General features: G+C 44.5%; 1 protein-coding gene across 10 annotated transcripts in view; it reads right to left on the bottom strand.

The window, feature by feature from the left end:
* meis2a (Meis homeobox 2a) overlaps nt 1–21,744 on the bottom strand; it is an 80,711-nt gene that overhangs the window by 23,917 nt on the left and 35,050 nt on the right. For all 10 annotated transcript variants that reach the window (XM_080480826.1, XM_080480828.1, XM_080480819.1 and 7 more), the window contains exon 9: nt 1,275–1,351. In XM_080480826.1, the coding sequence (XP_080336952.1) occupies nt 1,275–1,351 (77 nt within the window). The remainder of the gene's footprint in view (nt 1–1,274; nt 1,352–21,744) is intronic.

Raw genomic sequence — 21,744 nt, 5'->3', positions numbered from 1 at the left:
TTCCTGTGGCCAATTTAAGTAGCTTGACTTCCCCTGGCTAGAAGGGAATAAAGCAAAGGGTGAGAGAAAGAGAGAGAAATAGAGAGCGAGAGAGACAGAATGAGACGGAGTATGTCAGGTTGGAGGGGGGGGGGGGGGGGGGGGGGGGGGGGCACGAGGGAGGGGGCTGATAGATAAGGCCGACAAACCAGGCTAATTCTCCAGGCATGTTTCTCATTGTGATCCAGGAGAAATGAGAAAAAAATGAATCACAGAACCAAAAAATCAATTGACCCTCGGGTGGCTTGTCAGGCTGCGCGTCTGATAAACCTAAAAGCTTCGTTAATGTCGGCCTGCCTGTACCCAACAGATAGAGCACTTTGTAAATGAACCCGCTTTGATAAATATATTAAGGAAAGCTGTGAATAAAAGGCACAGACTTGTCATTTGTAAATAGAACCCCCGCTACATGGAATTAGAATGATAAAATGGGGTTCCATATAATTAAGTTTGTGTAAGACCTGAAATCCGTGCAAATACCTTCCCGGAATTTTGAAAGGAAGCTGTCAGTTCAATTAATCTGAACATCACCCTGAGAATGTACTGAACAAAATTAAGCTGCAGATAAAACCTGGGCTAGTATTTTGATAAGTAATTCCTGTATCATTTCTTTGCTTCTGTGATCATTTTATTTAATCCACCACCCCCAGTTATGTGCTAAGCCATCTACAAAGGCCCTGCTGGCCAGGCCACCAAAACCTTAATCCACCATATAGCTTGTGTAGAACGGGGAGGGGGTGGAAGGCAGTTTTGCCTTTTGTGGGGGCACTGGTGGCAGTGCTAGGTATGGTTTTGGATGGAGGGGTGGGGTGGGTGTTGGGGTTGTAAGGGTAGCTTATGATCTCTGCCTGTCTCCCTTAAATATATCCCACTGAATACATGGGCATCAAACCACAAAGACCACTGACTTAGCTGCAGAACACTTTACCGATAACACCGGAACATCCTGGTAGCTTACATATAATAATGTTACAAAGGTTGTCTCTGTGTATACGCGCGCGTGCCTGTGTGTGCGTGTGTGTGTGTGTGTGTGTGTGTGTGTGTGTGTGTGTGTGTGTGTGTGTGTGTGTGTGTGTGTGTGTATACGCGACGGGGAGGGATGTACATAAACGGTTTTCACACTTTAGGAGTATTAGCCGTTTTGGCTGGTGGGGAGAGGGAGGCGAAGGCTTTTGAAAATAAAAGGCAGAGCGATGCTGGTGGTGGAGATAGGGCAAGCGGAAATCTTGACTCACCAGTTGTTTACTTGTAAGATGGTGAGGCCTGTGTCTTGGGCTAGCTGCTTCTTCTGCTCTTCAGAAGGGTATGGGTGCTGTGGGAGCAAGCAGAAAGAGTGTCAGACACACACGTGAACCTCTCCGACATGCAGATGAACTTCAATATTCACGCGCGGAAGCATTTATAAAAAGAAGAGAACAAATGCTCCCAGTCAAGTTCCTAGAAGTTGAATTTTGCTGTATGTACTCAATATGTTCCTGTGTTTGTTGCATTGTGTAACCCAAGACTGCTGCTTCTCGTGACCTCCACCCAACCCTTCCCCTCGCTCCCTCCCTCCCTCACACTGTATAGATGGCAACAGCATGCACGTGTCCACCCACCCACCCACACACACTCACACTCACACACACCCACACCCACACCCCCACACACACAGAATTCAGTGCACAACCTGTCAGAGCTGGCTAAACAAGTTTGTCAAAACTGTCAACTATGATAACCCCCTTCTCTTTCCCCGCCACACCTACACACAAACAACATATAGTGCACGTAGATCATATACACCCTGCGTAGAAAAACCCCACAAAAAACACCAACACTTGTGAGCACTTTTACGAACCACACTTTAAATTTCCAGTAGGACCTTACACTGATATTGTGGCATCTGAGGACCCTTTTATAATAACATGCAGCAGAATGAGTGGGTGCAGATTTACTGTGAATACATTTATCTTTCCTTGAATGTCTGACATGTATCCTGGTGGTGCCTCTTTCATAGAGAGCGGTTGAATACGGGCTAATGCTAAAAGAACAGAACGCTGTGAAATCTCCTCCACAGCTTCGCCAAGATTTTTACCTGAAAATGTAATTCTCCGACAAGGGCTGCAATGATACTATTTGTGTCAGGTCCAATCTAGAGAACATTGGCTGATATAAATGGCAGACCTTGGGCTGCCTTGCTCCCTCTGGGCCTGCTATGAAGCATGACAAAACAACAGTGATCGCTGGTGACAGATGTCTTTAAGGGCCAGATTAGGAGTCGGGGCGCACGCAAACGAAACAAATGAGACACTATGTGTTTCATTCAGCCGCTTCAAACAGAGAGCATGCCTGCACACAGAGTCACACATACACACTCACAAACGCAAGCACGGGCCAACAGAAATGCACACGGACACCGAAATATTCATAGACATGACACCTGCGGATCAAAACACACAAGAATTCCTTTTTAAGTGTGACGCTTAAATCCTCCTCTATTTTCAGGTGGTTTCAGGCTTCATTAATTCACACTCTACCTATCAAAGAAAATTCTTTCAGTCCTCAAAACTTAGTCGTTTGGGCTTCTTTTGCTCTGCTATTCTCAGAGAGAGGGTACATTTCATCGCCAAATAGCTGGTAATGTATGGCTGGCCTTGTGTTAATTGAAATTCAATTTTAACCTGAAATGATAACAGTTGCTCAAGAAGCATTTTCTCATTTACCGCTGAAATAATTGATGTAAGTAAGAATTCATATCAGAGGTGGAGAGGGTTTCTCTGTTCAGGTCCTGCCTGTATAAATGTGCCGGTTTTAATTAAAGGAGAAAAAAAAAAATGGTTTGAGGAATGTGCTCAATTAATAACAAACAAGGCTACGATTGGACGAATAATGAGTCTGGGTTGCGGAGAAGGATTAATCTGATTTGTACGTGTGTGTAGTCCTTTTTAATATGCTAAAATCATTAACAAAGGAAAGATGATAATGCTTGCATAGAAATACATTTTTTGATTGCCAGGTGCTGACATTTCCTTGGCGAGTGGAAACGGAGTTGCTGGCTGTGTGTGTGTGTGTGTGCGTGTGTGTGTGTGTGTGTGTGTGTGTGTGTGTGTGTGTGTGTGTGTGTGTGTGTGTGTGTGTGTGTGTGTGTGTGTGTGTGTGTGTGTGTGTGTGTGTGTAAACAAGCTCAAAAGAAGGCACTGTGTGCAAAGGAGATATATATATATAAAGCAACATGTAATCAGAGTGCAACCTTTCCTGCTCCCCTTTACACTACTGGGCTTCCTTTGTGTTTTCACATAACCTGGGTACCTATCAAAACAAGCTTGCAAAAATAACAAAATACACCCATGCTCCATTTGTATGTACACGTTCTACACATTTGTACAGGAGCATATACAGACAGAGCATTGGCTAAATGTGCTTTGGTATAGAGGTGTGGGGATAGGAGAAAGCCTAGATTGGATATGGGAGTGGGTCATTTACATTGTATTAAGGCTTCCTCAGCCTCTCAGGCCCAGACCTGGTCATCAATCGCCAACTGTCAGCTAGAGCGCGCTCTACCTTGGTGATAAATACGCCGGCCAGCGGCACAGCTCGTCCAACAGCCACCACGTAATGAATGGTTTGAACAAACAAGAAAGATGTCTCATCAAGGAGAGTGGGGACGTAAAAGCCCCCCTCGCACACAAAACCCCTGAGTAAGGAGATTTACTCTGACCACAGAGACACGACACTAAATAAAAAAAAACTATTTTGTTCAGCTCGTACCTCTTCCAGGCCTTGCTCATTCCCACCATTCCTTACCTCCTCCTGTCTAATCATCCCCGCAACCCCCATGCAGGCTTACGTGCATTTGTCCATATGCACAGCCAAGCATGCACAGAGGAAAGAACATTTATAAAAACACAAACACATATAACATACACCCACAATGCCTAAATATAAGCTTTCTTAATTTGCTTTTTATTTCTCCCTTAAATCTCTCTTTTACATTTCTTTCTGATTCTCACTGCCCAACATAAAGACATATTTTTTATGGCTCAGACCGCAGGCCACCCAGGCTTCATGTTATGGCAGCTCTCCCTAAAGCATGGCACTCTGAAATCTCAGCAAGAGAAAATGGTATGTGTGGCAATGGTGTCACACACACAGACATGAGAAGCAAGCCGGCGTGGTGGGTGTAGTGGTTACATGGCTGCAGCAGCCGTGAAATTGGAGAATGGCTATTTAGACCTCCGAGTAACCCCTTAATGGTAATTGCAGCAGTAAAAAAAAAAAAAAAAAAAAAAAAAAAACTGTGGAAAAAAAAGGGGGGAAAACATATTTGTAATTAAAAATCACTCAGCAAGTACAAACAAATTTGAGAGAAAAAGAAGGACTTTACTGGAAAAAAATCAAACATGAAAACAAACTTCAGTTTGTTGTATTGTGTTTTCTCTTGAAGATGTCCTTCTCTACCCTTGGGAGGCAGGATGACATGGTTATTTAATGGATGAAACACAAACACAGCGAAAGATCAAAGACGGTATTGATAATCTCCCCACTAGCTTTAGGGTAGCTCAATATGTTCAGTTACAAACACCAAGGCCAATATCCTTAAAAGAGGATTGACCACAAAACGTAAAACAGTCTATAAATAATTAGAGGCAGAAATGAGCAGGTTCAATTTGTTGTCCGGGCAGCGCCGGTCCCCAATCGAAACAACTCCGTTAATTATGCTGAAATCTGTTAATGGCACAAAGGCGCACTATCCTGATTCACACATGCTGTCCAGATCCCACAATCTGACCTACAAAAAGCTGAGCCAAACATCAACACAAACACAGGCGCGAAGCAGGTGGATCCTCTCTGCCATTTATCGAGACTCGAGCAGTGTGTGTGTGTGTGTGTGTGTGTGTGTGTGTGTGTGTGTGTGTGTGTGTGTGTGTGTGTGTGTGTGTGTGTGTGTGTGTGTGTGTGTGTGTGTGTGTGTGTGTGTGTGTGTGTGTGTGTGTATGTGAGAGACTGACTGCTGGCTAAATTACAGGGTTTGATGTGCTCTGTGCTCTCTGATAGTGCTGGATGTAATGGCCCCTGTGGTCGCCTGAATATTACAAACTGAGGAAGCTCTATCATCTGCTGTGTATGGTCCTTAAACCCCCCCTGAGCCCAGCTTGGCATTTCACTATATACAATAACCACATCTACGGCTGGACCACTCCTCCCCTGCACCACACCTTTCACCCACACTGACTCCTATCTACTCATTCAACATCCAGTTTGCTATATATCACTTTTGTACTCTCCTGACGCCTATTTGCAGCCGTCATCAAATCCCACAGCCTGATCATTATCCTGGCTGTTCCGCGCAACCCCCACCACTTTTCCCGCTCTGCCGCTTCCTCTCCACCCACTGAACCTGCAGCCGCTTTGCCTAAGCCGCCGGTGGACCCCATTGATGAATTACATCATCAGTGTTTGACATGAGTTATAGAGCCAGGTCACAGGGTTGCAGTGGCTTGCAAACCTATTCCATGCTAATGACTCCCAGGAAATCACAGGCCATTGGCTGTTTACCCCCAGTGTCTTAGCAACAGATTTACTCAGAATGACGGGGTTGATTCTGCCCAGGCTATTTTGGATCATCCACAAGGATTTCTAGATCCTTTCAACTCTTGTGCTGAATAATTTTCAAATGTTAGATTTAATAATGGTGATGCATTGATGGGTTTTATCATGCCTTTTTTTTTCTCCATATAATTTATAAAAAATACTGTATCTATTTTCTTTCATATACGCCTTCCACACTGATTGGAATCATATTTGTTTTTAATCAAGGTGACTGGAGGATGATAATAACATTCCCTGTCAAAAATAATGCAATCAAATATAGGTGTGACATTTTAATATGGATTCTGCATGGAGCTAGGATAAGATTGGCACATTTTAAATATGAAGATGCTGTTGTTAATAATGCCACAATTGGCTTCTTTGACAAATGACAATGGGATTGAATGCATATCGGCATTACGAAGAGATCAAACAGATATGACAAATAAAATCCAGTTGGAGTTTCTGGATCTGTGGCGAGTGTTTACTATGCACAGAGCCTCCCGGGAATTGCCTTTTCAGTTGTTGGTTTGTGACAGATTTTGTGCCTTAAACTGGAAAATGCAGTTAATTACTTGAATCTGTAAACATCAAATATGCTGACATTTGGTGATTTAAAAAAAAAAAACTTTAAAGGTTGTCACTTTATACCACAAAGAACGATCTGAATCAAGTTATAGTAAAGATACATTTGGGAAGTAGTAGGTAAGCCAGCATTGTGATTTTTTTTAAAGTGTAATTTATGTAATTGGGTGTTACAAAAAGTTAGTTTTAAACTGTTGCTACACAAAGAATTTAACTGGGATGGAAATTAAGTTATTCAGAAGAGTTAAAATGTGCACATTTGACATTCTTTTTAAAAAGTATTTATTGATTTATTTATATCTATCACAGATTTCATCTGTAAGTTCAGCAACCACATCTATCTGGATCCTTTCCTCTCCCTCTTTGTGTGATCTTGGAGGCGGGAGGTAACAGAGGGTTATTTGGGTGTTTATTTTATTTTACTGGGAACCACACTGCTTCCTGACAACAGTCTGAAAACAGGCAAGAATGCCTCATGACTCAATGACTCAACCCTGTTGCTCCCCCTTTTCTCTCGCTCTTGATTGCGCATGTGCGCGCACGCACACACAGATTCGGCCGACTTATAAACAGAACTCACATGATGCCAAACAACAAACCGCACGCACTACATGCCAACCGCTGATAACAGCAAATAAAAGTACATCCATATCTACACCTCATACAATCTGCATTCAGAGCATACCACTACACTTCTGTCTCGCTCACTGCAAACTCCAAAGCTTCCACACTAAGTATAAGGGCTCTCAGTGGACTGCCCTCTGACAGTAAAACAGTGATGATTGCAAATACAAGGCGGATGGCAAAGCCTGCGGCATCTATTATAGAGCAAAAGGGCCCCCAGTCTGTCTGTCTGCCTCTCTGACTGGCTGTTTGGCAGTGCATCAGTACTACTACTGCTGTTGCTGCCACGGCCCCCCACAACAATTGCTGGCTGGGCTCCTGAAGCCAGCTCCTGGACCACAGCCAGCAGCCTGTTTGCTCTACACCATTAATTTATGTTCACTGGAGACAGTGCAAGGTTGTAGAGAAGCTCTACGGCATAACTGCCCCGCTTGCCTGCCAAGCTACAGCAAGAGTAAAGTGGGTGAGGGGAGTCAGAGGGAGGCAGGAATGAATGGAAGAAGCGGGTGAGGAAGGAGCCCTGGAGGATGTGCGAGATATAGGCATCTGATTGTACCAAGCTCCATGAGGCTAAATAGCAATCACTCCCACACAATCCCAATGCACCTCCAGACTTAGCGATCGACCAACAAAGAGCCAGAGACGTTTTAGGGGAACATTTTCAAATGCTATCATGCATAATGAATTGATAAGATATCACTTTTATCCCATAAAGCAAATAAAACTGTGAAAACCATATTCATTACGTTCATATAAATCTGTGAAAGACTCCCCATTGAGTATCTATTGAGTTCAACCTATAGATCTACTGGAGCTTGCCAACAGTTATATTTACAACCTGCCTGCGTGCGGTTGGGCAGACCTGGTCCCGTTTGTGGCCTACAGTCATATAGATGTGCCTATGCAATCATCAGATCGAGTTCATGGCTTATTTTTCCAACACATGGCTGGCCCTCTGCGTTCAAGAAAAGAAACACAACCCCCCCCCCCCCCATCCTTACAGTGGGGCCTGGTCTCCACTCCATCTCTATTCTGTCGGTCTCGTCTTCTCCCACCATACTCCAAAGGCCCCAGCAGCCATCCCTCTCTCACTACACGCTAACCCCTTTGCCCTCGTCTCGTATCCTCTTCACTGCACCTCTTCCCTTCTCCTCTTCTCTCATCTCATCTCATCTCGTCCCCCTTTTTCAAAGTTTCCGCTCAAGCTTTAAGCCAGGTCCTAGAGGGCAGGAATTTGGCCTGGTTTTTCAGACCAGTCTGTTGGCTTTGTTGTGGTAACTGCCTGCTCAGGGGCACCCAGCTCTGTTCTGCTCTCCTTTCCAGCCTTTCTGATGTCAACACACAGCCACGCTCACTACTCGCTCTCAAGAAATCTTTAAAACATCTTGTTGCAATGATTACAGCTGAGCCATAGGACCGCCTTATTACCATAGAGGGGGTTTTGTTCCCATTTCATTTCAATCTGATTTGTGTTTTTTTTTTTTAACAAAAATGTTTAAAAAAAATTTTTTATTTCCCCCATACGTGAATATACACAAATCACCCAGAAGATTATGACCCCTAACAGGTGAAATGTCTTTATTTTGGCACCTGTTAGTGTGTGGAATATCTTAGCTCCTCAAGTTGATGTATTAGTTGCAGGAAAAATGCCTCGTGACTTCAATTATTGTGGGGTGTTCCAGATCTGCAATATGAAGTACTTCTATTGTATTCAAATAGTCTGTACATATCAAGGGTGGTTCAAGGAAGGAAAAGTGATGAACCAGCAATGTGAAGGTCATGGACGGCCAACGCTCATTGTTGTACATGGAGAGCAAAGGAAATATATATATATATATATGTTTGATGTGCTGGATGTGTGAAGTAATTGGTGCCTTTAAGAGGTATTTTTAAGACCTATAAGCAGATCATTAGAGGCCTGGTGGGCCCGTCAAAGCTGGGGACCCACCCACTTGGGACAACCCCATGTCCAAGGCACTTGTTACTGTTGCTAGTCATAAAGCCATTGAGAGCAAAAGCTATAGCTCGAGCACAGTGAACAAGCTGAGCCTCTGAATAAACAGTGACACTGGTTTAATGACGTATGTACACATTGTAAAAAAACATTTTCTGAGCTGACTGAGAGACTTGACCTGAGGAAACCTTTTTTAAAGGTGGATTGAGAGAGGAAAATACTGTGCTGTTATGCATATTTATTTTAATTCCTTTTAGAGACTATTGGTTTCATTGCATGACAAAGTTCACCAGTCAACCACTCTGTTGGAAAAAGTACTTAACGTTAACATGCAGGGTCTTTTAAGTTTATCCTCTTTCCCAGTTGTGTTCTTTCGACTTTGTTTAACTTTCGAAGTCAATGCAAAGTGAGGCTGATCTTCAATAGAAGCAGAAACAGATTAATTTGTGAGGAGATGGACAGACAGAGCTGAAAAAGAAGGGTGGACATTCACTCTTCAAATAGAAGCTTCTGAGAGTTTCCACTTGATGGTTCTCCCTTTCATTGTGCACTAACTTACTGAGAATAAGTATTCAAATCCACAACCAGCACCTCTTTTAGCTCTCTCCCGCTCTCTTTCTCGGCGCACCCTCTGCCTCTTTAAGACGCCACATTCTCGGGGGGGGGAGGCCAGTTCGTTGTAATAGCAAGCTGTAGGACTCAACAACAAGAGCACAACCACTTACAGAGGACAAACAAGAAACCCCTGGGGCCAACTATGGAATGTCAAGCCAATTTAGACGATATCACAGGACATTTGTGATGTCAATTTTTTTGTTTTCAGGTCAAAAATCAAAGGCAAACATGGTGGGTAACATTTGTCCATTACACTGAAGGCAGGAACACCCCCTCCCTGACTGAAAAACAGCTGCAGGGGACACTTCCTGTTTGCTAATGATGCTAAATGTGTTCAAGTCGACCATGTCAAATTTTCCCCCTTTGAATGGACAGCTGTGGTGGAAAAAAACATTTTCTCTCTTCTGCTTTTTTCTCTTCCTTCTGCCGGTACGTAAAGCTCTTAGGTCAGTGACAGACATGCACTTCAGATCGTGTCCCTGTCAGTGAGACAGAGAGGCAGAGCTGATGGTAACCATAGGTGCATTCATCTGAGATCACAAGTACTTCCATGGAACAAAGCCAGCCCGGCCCTGATCAGTCACCACCCAGTCCCTACCTGTTGTGTCTGTTCTCCCTCACTGAATACAGTTTTTTGCCTTTCAGAAATGCACGTCTTCTGCGCTCTCCTTTCATCTAGGAGTGAATGAGTCAAGGAGATATCTCCTGTCATTGCTCAACACCCAGCGGCTGGCTACACGGGACTGTGTGGACTGACGAATGCCCTCAGGATCTTTCAATTTCTTAATGTTGCTCAACGGAGAGTCGGCGTGTGACAGGAGTTAAAAATCCTTTTATGAAGTGCTGCCAAGAGAAGAGAAGAGAAGAGAAGAGAAGAGAAGAGAAGAGAAGAGAAGAGAAGAGAAGAGAAGAGAAGAGAAGAGAAGAGAAGAGAAGAGAAGAGAAGAGAAGAGAAGAGAAGAGAAGAGAAAGTAAAGCTTATGTAGCTTTTAGTCCAGGTTAATTGCAGCCAATCTTTAAGCACATTCTTCCATGGTCTCTTTCTCTCTCCTTGTAGTGCTCCTAGGCTGAATCCTGCCCGGGGGCCGAGGTGACCTTTGACCTGGCTGGCCTGCCTAGCTACAGCCCTCTCGTTTGTTAGGCGCTTTATCCACTGACAAAGCAGGCAGGAAGTTGGCAGCCACCCAGCAGCCCCATGGGAGGATGACCATCAGCTAGCTCAGCTTACCGCTTATTACAGGATGGTGGGGAGCATGTGTGTTTGTGTGTGTGTGTGTGTGTGTTGGTGCCGGTGTGTACTTATGTCTTATGCATGCACTGTATGTTTGCACGCATGTATGTTTACTAAATGTGCAACTGAGGGCATCTATGGCTGCATGCTTTGAAAAATAAAAGTCAAATTTAGAACATGACTGACCTTTTTTTGTGCTTAAAATTTTTACATCGCAAACTAATGACACGAGGAGAATAAGCCTGGAAGCTACAAACGTCCCTGTCTCCAAGCTAACCAGATCAGCTACGCATGTTAGCAACAATCAGGCAACCTTCCAGCCACTGGACTCATGGGACCCCAGCACACTTCAGTCTCTCTCTCTTTCGCTCGCCCGCCCGCTCCAGTCTCCCTATCCTCCACCTCCACTGCAGCCTGTTCATCAGAGCGCTCAGAACAGCTCACTAAAACATTATATCATAAGACACTCCAGTTTCACTCTCGCCACTCCATAAAAGTCAGGTAATTCATACTTCATTTATATACCTTCCCATTAATAAAGCTGATGAACTTTTACTCCTTAAATCTAATGGGCCATTTTAGCACGACTGCCAGCGCTTGCCGTTTTCTCTTTCTCTCTCTCTCTCTCTCTGTCTGCCTCTCCTCTTCCTTCTACTCATCTAGCACTTTGGAGACACATAATCCACAGACACTTAGCCACCGCTCACGCACAGTGTTATATGGGTGAAGAGAGAAAGGAGAAAGCTTTGGAGATTTTGGAGACTTTTGACTGACCTCTGCCACAGATGCGCAGTGACACGTACCGTATGGTGCGTTTGAGCACAGGTTGTTTCTTTTGGTTTTTTCACTTTTTTCCATTAGTTTCTCTCCCGTGTTTTCCTCTACCTCTGGGTCTGGGTGCAACAGAAGGTCATTGACCTACGGGCCTAACGCAAAGCATGATGGCTCCCCAGCTCGAAGACTGTTGACAAGCGTCTGTGTTCTTTTCAACAACTCGTTGAACCACCCCCCCTACCCCTTCCCTTCTCAGGAATGTAACACAACCGCTCACTGAGGTAACCCAAGCCCCTCCCCTCTCCCATCCTTCATTTACAGAAAGAAAAAGAGAGACAGAGAGTGAGAGCAAGACCAACTGGGGGTGTTAGACAGCTGTCCCCCATCTCCCCATCTAACTCTTGCTCCCTCTCTATTTCTCTTCCTCTCTTTAGATTTGCTTCTAGCCCACTGCCTGTGGAATAATTAATGATGCAATTGAGCCGAGGAGAGGACTCTGACCAGCAGGGGCCATTCCTGAATGCCTGGGTAGCCTTTTTATGGAGGGCCGGAAAATAGAAACACAGAAAGACATGAAGAGACAGATAGGCAGAGGAAGAGAAGGACATAAAACAGTCAGACAGTGAGAGGAAGAGATTGTTAATAGTCAGTTCCCCAACAGTCTTCCTCTCTGTTTTCGTCCCCTCTAGTCTAATCCTCCATCCCCATCCCCCTCTCCTCTCCTCCATCCTCATGGCAGGATTGGGGGGCCTGACCTGTCTGGTGATTGATGGTAATGTCTCAGGAAGTCATTTTCCCCGACAGCACCCTGCCGCCTTTCACCAGGCCTGGTGCAGAGGTGAGCCTATCACATGGACTCTTTTAACTCTTTGCTCACTTGCTGCCCAGATCTCTCAGACCATCTATCTCACGCACCTCTTCCCAACACCAACTTCACTCTGATGCACTGCTAACACTTACCCATGAGCCCGCTAATTATTATACCCTGGCCAGGGTGAGAAAGTTGTCACAATTCTGTAAGGTTAAAAAAGAAAGAAAGAAAAAAACAGAGACCATCTTGAAGTGGATCTGCCAAGCAGCCTCTAATTCAGGTTGCTGCGGATGGATCCCCAAGACTCCATTACTGTCAGCGCTTACCACCTCCATTATGGCAATTAGGACATGGTTCCAACACTAGGAATGCTTTGCTATGCACTGGAATTGCTAACATCTGCCGTGTCTTCGCTCCATGTGTCAGAGTAGAGTTGTCGTTTCTTAAACACACATCTTTTTACAGACACACTCTCCTTTTTTTCCACTTGTTTCTTCAACACTGCTCTCCACATTTATTTTCTTAATTCGACTCAAACTGTGCCTTAAAGAGATCCCTCTCTGTTTGAGTCCAAATAACCTAAAATGATCCGTGAAGAGACTTGCGGTTCTCGTTTTCAGTAGGCTTCATTAGTTTTTAATATCTAGCCAAGGAGAGGAGAGGAAAATGGCATAGAGATAATCAATGGAAAGGGGCTGGTAGCCTATTAATCTCCCCCAAAGGATTGTGGGTTAATACACGCTCTTGCATAGGCAAACATGGCTGTGTGGTGAACACATCTGTCTGCCTGGATGGGCTACTTAATGAAACAGCCAGCGTTTGGCTGCTGAGATGGATGTCGTTCCCCCAGTGAAAAATGAGTTCTCCTTCCCACTATGCTGAGACAGAGCTACACATGATAGGGCTCCATTCAATTCACCAGAGACCTGACTGTGCCCCTGTGCGAGAGCAGCTTAAACAATAAAGGTGCCGGGGAGGACAGGCAACGCATGGCCACCAGAGCAGGTCTTCATGGAGATCATATCAAGGACTCCTAATGTGAACAAGACTCAGACTGATCTGGGAAGGAGAGTAGAAAGACTAGATGAGCAATAGTACAGTAGACAGATAAAGACGAACAAGGAAGGGGAGAGATGAATGCCGAGCCACCTGGGATAGATAAGCAGGCTCAATGTGTTTGTGCGAGGAGATTGTGCGTATGTCTGTGTGTATGCATGAGCAGGCATTACTGCCTGTCTGCCAGGACATGTGTGCATGTTTTCTCTGTGTGTGTCGGACAGTGTCGGAGGTGACCCCTGGTCAGGGAGTCCTGTAACTGGAGCTCACCTCCGGTTCTGCGAGCTCTCCTCTCAGTGTGCTAAACAGCCACCTGAAGACAGGATTAGCCATTGTGACCCAGCCCCAGAGGTAACTGAGATATACCTCCAGGGACAGACATGAAACACACACTGTCACGTGTTGCAGAGACATAGCCAGGTGGGGCGGGACATAGAGGAAGATAGAGCTTATAAAAAAGAACGAAGGAAAATGAAGACAGGACGGGACAGGTGGTGGCAGGGATTGTAAGTGCAAACAGGACACTTATAAGAGGATGAATGCAAGTAGGCTATAGTATAATGTTGAGCAAGCTAAGGTGAAGGTATCAGTGGTGTTTGCTGTTGTCTAGTGAAAACAAAGCATCAGAGCGTAAGAGGATTGAACGGTCTAACCCAGCGCCTTGGGGTAGCCGAGATTTGTGCTTGTATGGAAATTGAGGCCTGTCAGCCTGTCTATGACTCAACTCTGACTGACAAAATGCATGCATGTGTGTTTCTGTGTGCATGCTGTGCTATGACAAATGAGCAGTGCTTAATTTGTGACTGATTATGCGGGCTGTGGGTGCCCTAAACCCCTTTGAACTTGTAATTGCCCCTGGTTTCAGTAATGAACATTAACGAGGATTCAGAAATGTGTGGCTAATTACAAATTTGCCCCCCTTTTACATTTTTCCACCTCCATGCTGGATAAGAAGGAAGAAAATGAGGAGCGAGACTTGAGGTGGGAGGAAAAGAGCCAAGGAGGAGGGTCTTGGTTGGGAGGCATACACTGCTGTTATCGGCCTCTTTATCTAAATAATTGTACAAGCTGGTTTATGGGGTTTAGAGAGGCGCTTTGTGTGTCAGTTGCTGCAGCCCTGGGGATATGGGGGACTAGCTTTCCCCATGATCAATATTCAGAGAGATTCACATCAGGAGCCACCGCCTGCTCTGCTTAGATTTGGATTTATATATTTATTTTCTTTTTTTTATTGGTTGTCTTCATCCTCTATCCAGGTGCTTTTCCTATCAACTGGTACAGCTATTTTTTTTATCGTGAGATTACCATCTATCACACATTTAGGTAACCCTGTATATCATGGGGAAGTGAGCACGCAGAAATCCAGGGGTCTGCTCTATGTGGAGAGCAGACACACTCACAACACATGGCCCAATATGTATGCTGGGCAGAAATGCTTGAGCAATGAAGCACTCTGGGTAAATGTCTGCGGTGCAGGGAGGGTCTACTGTGGCTACCGGAGGGGAAAGAGTTGGGGAAAGCAGCAACAAATTGACCCGCTCAGACTCAGTCTTTGATGTGGACTGGGCTCTCTCTTAAAAAACAGTCCATATGTTCAGAGAGGGAACGAGAGAGGATATCAATGGGGGGAAAAATGAAAAGGTGAGGAAGTGGGGGGAAGAGGTGAGAACAAGAGACATGGCTCCCAGTTATAAGGACCCCACTGTGCAGGAATCCCACTGCCTGCCCCTGGACTGTGCACTGGGCAAAACAAAAGCATGCATTTGAGAAGAGCAGCAAAAGGAAGGGGAAAAAAAACAAAAAAATCACACAAAATGGCAGGAGTGGGATCTGGTGCAGCTAGGGTCCCATGACTAACCAAACAGTGAAACAAATAGTCTGTTTTTGATTTCGACTCATTGCCTCCATCCCTCAACCTTTAGTCTCTCCTTGCCTCTCCTCTGTACTTCAGCCTGGTTTGCCGTTGCTATGCATGTGTTGCTCTTTTTCCCTTTTGCATTTTCTTCTTTTGGTGTGAGATGAATATCAAAGCAATGCTGGAGCAGCTTGGAGGCCTGCAGCAGAATCTCATTGGCCTTCATGGTCCCCAGCAAGCAGCAGCCACCGTTCTAACAGCTCTCGCCACAACTTTGCAATCAACCATCGGGGCAATGAGACTTCCCTGCAGGGTGGAACCCCTGGAAGGGTAAGGGGTAATTTAGAGGAACCAGCTCTAAGATGTGAAACCAAAATCCTCTTAGACATTTTGTTATGAGTAAGATAACCCCAAAAGTGTAGAAGAGGAAAAAAAACAAAAAAAATGTACAGAATCAGCTCACAACATCTGCCTTTTTTCTTTCACCAGGGGCAGGTATGCTATCACTGACTACCACATGGGTTCCCCCCTTATTACAAATGACGTCAGTCTACTCTAATTCCCATAGAGTCCGCTCAGCCAGCTTGTAGCCCGAATCAGTGTTTTGACTACAGAAGCAATGGACAGCTCTGTAGGCAGGGAAATCTTCCTGGGCTGGGCTCTATTTTCAGTGGAGCGTAGGATCTTAAAAAAGGCTCCTAAGCTTTGTGTGAGCATATGTGTGTGTGTGTGTGTGTGTGTGTGTGTGTGTGTGTGTGTGTGTGTGTGTGTGTGTGTACGTGTGTTCATGTAAGAGTCCCTCACTGCTCAGAGCAGAGAGTTTATAAATCTGACTGCCCTCCACAGGCTTTGCTCTGTTTGTATTTCGCTGTGGTCAGGGCACGTGTAGTCACCTCTGTAGGGGCCAGTCAAACTCATGCTGTGTTCCTTGACTTCCATCAGGACACCCCAACTGTAAAGCTATCGTTTAAGAAGCACATCACTTTTCAGGGAACACTTCTCTTTTGCAGTCTTACTGAAGGATGTGTTAAAGGTTTTGCTCGTTTCTTTTTCCTTTGGCAATCGCTGAGGAGCTTCACACAGCTTAATTGCCTTCTTGCAGTGGGAATGTGCTGTAAACAGTATCTCAGCAAAGGCAGTCATTTCTGCTACTTCATTAACCTGCATTAAGATGCAAACAGCAGGAATGAAAATTAACAGGAATGAATGGAAATGAGAGGAATCATGAAGGAGGTGGAGTAGTGGCGTTATCCAGGTATCCCTTTATTTACAAATGCACAACAACATGATGCTCATGTTGAGGGTGAGAATGCCTGAGGGAGCAAAACATTTGAAATGAAACACCAAATATGCCATAATTTCTCTCACACACACTGCGTGGTCTGTGCAAGGTTAATGTGCCATACTTTATATGTCAGTGGATTCCACGTGGGGTTAGTTGGCTTTGAAGTGTAACTGTGACAGATCTGGATTAGGGGGCAAAGTGTAAAGGTCTGATGTCGGAGCATGAAACGAATTAGGGCTTATTACATTCTGATGCAGCACTAAATCGCTGGAACAGCTACCATCTATGCCAAAACACACTGTAAACAAGGCATACAGCTGTGAAACACTAAGACTCGGAAATTACAGCAGAGCTAACCCAAACGGGATGGCGAACTTGACGCAGCTCATAGAGAATCACAGACAGACTCAGGAGGTCTATCCTACGTAGAGCCATCAGGATTTATCAGCTTCTGCATACAATGTGTCAGAAAATGTGCCTTTTATAGGGCGATTTAAAGCTAGATCATTTTTTGCTTCCTATTTTGTTCTTCCTTTTATGATTTGCTTGGTATTAATATGTTTTCTTCCTTCCATCCATCCATCCATCCATCCATCCATCCCAAGCCACTCCCTGACCAAACCAGAGATATAATCTCTCCACCCAGTCGAATGTGCTTGGTAAACCACTATTAGGAGGCGACCAGAAGGTATCCTAATTAAATGCCCAAACCACCTCAACTGGCTCTTCTCAGTCCATTCTCAAGCATATAAGTACATTTTCTGGTGTGTTCAATTAATGATTGAGCTGTGACAACAAAGGTGAAAACCAGAGACTCTAGAGCACCAATTCACTGTAATATTTGCACTTGAGGGTCTCTCTCTGTAGGAGTCTACCATTGCTATGGTAGCCGCTTAATGGTGGCCTGGCTGGGGACGAACAGATGGCAGACTGAGGTGGCTTGTGTCTCTGTTTTCCAGGGTCGCTGAGCAGCCAACATTAGAACACAGTGGCTAGACAATAGCTTGGCACCTCGACCCCCACAAAGATCTCCTCCACAGTCATTATCAATGACTTTCAATGACTCCTGAGCTAAACATGACCAAACTATCCTGTCATATTGTCTCCAACATCTGTTTTGCAAACACACACAAAGCAGCGGGTACGGTCACAAAAGCAACGTGATGACTCTGTTTTTCCCTATGCCGTCCACTCAAAGTCTCACATTTGGGCAGTGGCAGTGAACCAAACTGTCGCCCGGGTTTCTATGGGTGACTGGAGAACTGACTTTTGAGCTCCTGAGGCAAACAAGCACATGACAGATTAGTGTGTGGGCCTCCTCCAGGCCTCCACCTCTCTGACCCCTAGGAGCCCCCTCTTTACCCCCACCTCACTCTTGCTCTTATGCCTTAAACCCACTCCCTGCCTCTCCTTTGTCTCCACCTCCTCTTCATCCACAATCACAACCATCTAAGGAGGTAGAAAAGCAAACTAATTTTCAATCCAAATTTTTGGTTTGGTTTGTTTTGATTCAATTTTCTTTCATCTTTTGAGGTTTGTTGTTGTCCTTTTGGTTTTGAAGTGTTTACTTGTAGTTCTTTCTCTTGGGATGTGGACGTGGTGTCAATTGTGTTAAAGAAAGGGTAAAATGAGACCTCTACATTGACTTGCTGGGCTGTTCATCAGTGAAATAATAATAATTAAGCACATGTCAATGTCTAAATCAAAAGAGTAAAGTCCCCTATTGCATTTATTTTTATTTTTTTTAAGTTTCTCGACACTGCTAACTATTTCCAAACAGTACTGATATTTATTTCCAACTGTGCATTCATTTAATATAATCATGTATTGTGCCATGTATACTGGAAAGAAAATGTAGTCAGCAAAACAATATGGAATAAACAGCTTTCGGCAGTTCAGTGTTAAAGGAGGAAGGGCTCGGGTATTTCAAACTGTTTGCAGATGTGTGTCTCCACCAGTTAAATGCTGCTTGTACTGGAACAACACACAAGGATTAGAAGGACTAGATGAGCTTAAACAAAACTGGGGATACTACAGGGCTGACTGTTTAGTCTACTCAAACAACATGCCCTCTCTTTTTGAGGGATGGACCTGTACACTTGTTTATCGTATGGAACAAACATCCGTTGCCAGGGTTTGGCCTTGCCTGCGCTCATGTCTTGTGAATGACCCTAGCTGGCTTCTTTTATGTGCGTCTATAAAGGGTGGTAGAGGGAGCAGCTCCCACAGGAGGGCTCGACCTGACGATGACACCCTGTTGTCATGGAGACTAATGCTATGTTGGGCTTGGATTGGGAGTGCGTGTGTATGTGTAGGAGTGTGTGTTTGGGCACATTGTCACTACGATATCTAATGATGTTTGCAGCTCCGTACACTTAACTCCTGACAAAAGTCCTCCTAAGACCCAGGAGGCTTCCATCTCAATTTTGTACACAATTTCATTAAGCTCATGGGAAATTCCACAAAACCAACAATAACCCAAGCTTGAGGATTTATCAAATTAGTTGCATCATTTCCAAATATGATTGTAAAACATAGTTGCAGCAGCAGACACATGATATCTACCCAATGTTGATGACATGCCGCATTCATCTCGTAAAAATGTGAGACCTGCCTTCTATGCCAATTGTAGTACAAACATGACAATAGAGGCATCACTACAAAGCCCACAATCCTCTTCATGACACAGCAAGATTAAATTGGTTAGCATAAATAGTGCTTGACTTTGAGGCCTCAGACTCATGTCGCCTACAGCGGACAAAAGTGAATTGCGGGGTCTTATGAGGATATTCGTATGGTTCATATTGCCACATGTTTGAGCTATGCTTCAACATGTTTTTCAAGGAATACAAGACAAGCAGTCATTCTCATTTCATCACTTCAATCAGAAGAACAGCCCATGAGTCAATAATCACACTTTGGTTGCATTCAGAAGGATCAAAACAAAAGATTACACATATATTATCGGCTACCATCTGATCGTACTTGAACGTTTTCCATCTAAGCATTCAGTTTTACTTCAAAATCCTATGACTCTCTAAATGACCAAAGGATATATCACTTCCCTTTCAAGGAGCCCAGGGGACCAATACACCTGGCTTAGCAGCTTAACAGCATTTCCCCAAACACCCAGGCCAAAGGGTGGCCCGGCACAGAACCTGAGACGCTTGATGCTTGAGAGGACTACCTACTTACTCATCTGACTGACCATTCTCCCTCTTTCACTCAATCCTTCCCTCCCTCCCTTTCAGCTCACATGTACGCACGAGGCACACACTTTGAACAAGCTCAGTTTGCTCCTGAGGTCTCCTATTTATTTTCATAGGTGTTTGAGGGTTTACACTAGTCAAAAGACAAGGCCAAAGCTTGGAGTGGTATCTTTGTATCTGAGTGCTTCCTGTTTTCATTGCAGGGCCGACCCTTGTCTTTACAGGGGTGAGTGAGGGCTAGCAGTGGGCTAGCGGGGGGTGAGAGGGAAGGAAGGCCAGGGGCGCCAAGGGGCTAATTGTAAATTTTAGAGTTTGCTTTTGCCAAAGACAAAAGGGCATCACACTTGCAACCACATGAAAAACTTTGCTTTCTTTTTTCCTCCGCTCTCTTTGCTACTTTCTGTTCTCGCTTCTCTTCTCACGTCCACCTATGCAACTCTCTCTTCTCATCCTGAATTCTGTAGCTCCTGCTTTTGAAGTACCTCAGAACATTTTACCCCTAACAGTGAAGTTTACCTTTCTGATAACATAATCTCCCTGTAGTATTGAAAAGCTTATACCAACAGTCTGGGATTTCCCTTCCTCTAATGTGGCTGGAAGACATCCAGAAACTCATGGTGAGGGAGAGAGGGAGGAGGTAGGGAGGGTATTAGAGAGAAAGAGAGGGAGGGCGGATAGAAGAAGGGAGTGCAGAGACAGTCTGACCCTCTTCTGCCAGCTAACACCAGCTGATCTGTCCAGCCGTTTGCCAATTACGTATGGGACATTTAAGGTTGCCAGATCACGTGTTCTCTAGTGCATGTGCATATGTCCTCAACATAAAAGAGGTCAGGGTTACCACAGCTTCTCCTCAGAGCAATGGCACGGTCTTTTCATGTTTTGTGAGATCAATACAGAGCAAAAAGCGTATTTTCCCCCTGACTGCAATGTCGACATCGTCGGGCAGGCGGTAAATACAGCTCAAAACGAGGTGACTTTCAATATGTGAGTGTCATGATGAAAACAATCTGCAATTTCTCCCAAGAGAGTGTGAGGTCAGAGTAACGCAAGGGGAAGGGTGGGAGGGGAGAGGGCAATTTTGTTATACTGAATCTAAAAGCCAACAGTTGTTACTATTGGCCTGTGTTGTTTTTTTGTGTGTGAAGGGGGGGTCCTGTCCTTTTGAGCTTTTCAGAAGATGTGACAATGGCTGGATGTTGAGAACATATGTAGAGAGACCCCTGTGGCTCATGGAAGAGAAGCTCCATGCTGGCCCCTCAGTTTGAGAAAATACAAGGCTTTCTCCTTTCACTCCTCAGTTAATGAATGCGTGAATGGTAGAATGCTGCTATAGGCCATTCAGGGGCCAAAGTCCCCAAGAATTCACCCTTGCACAAACGCATCCAGCTATGGCAAATACATTTGCTTAACAAATTAAAAGAAAGGAGAATGGTTAATGGGTGTGTATGTGTGTGTGCGAGTGAGAGGGAGAGAGTTTATGGGTGGGAGACCAGGATGGTGAGAAGAGAAGGGGGATAATTCAATTAGTCCTCTTCCTCAGTAGAGAAATGAAGGCAGGTTAAAAGGGAGGGATTATTATTTGTACAAGCCTGGCTAGGGGTTCACACAAAAGAAACAAATAAAGATTGAAGAACATCTACAAGCAGGCAATGTGATAAAGGAGAGAGGGACAGAGAAAGAGTGGGCCTTGAAAGCTCCGCTCTGTCTGAATTAACTAGCTCTCTGAAAAAAAAAAATAATAATGTGCCCAACTTTGAGGTCCCCCCTCCTTTCCCTTACCACTATTTCTCCATTTTAAAACAAATCTGCAGAAAACTGTTGGTGACCCTTTCAGAGCGTCTATGAGGAAGGGAGTGCTGAAGCTGTGTGAGGTTTGCAACCAGAAAAAAAAGCCAAATCACGAGGAAATTTCCAGTCTAAACATAATGTGTGTTTATGAATTTTTGTGCACGCTTATATGAACCTACAGTAAATTCCACGTCGACATATATAACATTTTACATTTTTTTTGTTTGTCAAACACTAACAAAGCACTCCACCAAACACACTCCAAGCTCAGGGGAGGAAAAAGTCCTGGGGCACTAGAAGAAAAATAATAGGTAATAATGATAATAAAAAAAAAAGTTGATCCTCCCTCC

Source organism: Lipophrys pholis (assembly GCF_963383615.2).
Source record: "Lipophrys pholis genome assembly, chromosome: 14".
Taxonomy (NCBI): Eukaryota; Metazoa; Chordata; class Actinopteri; order Blenniiformes; family Blenniidae; genus Lipophrys; species Lipophrys pholis.
The sequence above is the reverse complement of the archived record's forward strand: the minus strand, read 5'-3'. Positions and strand labels throughout refer to the sequence as shown.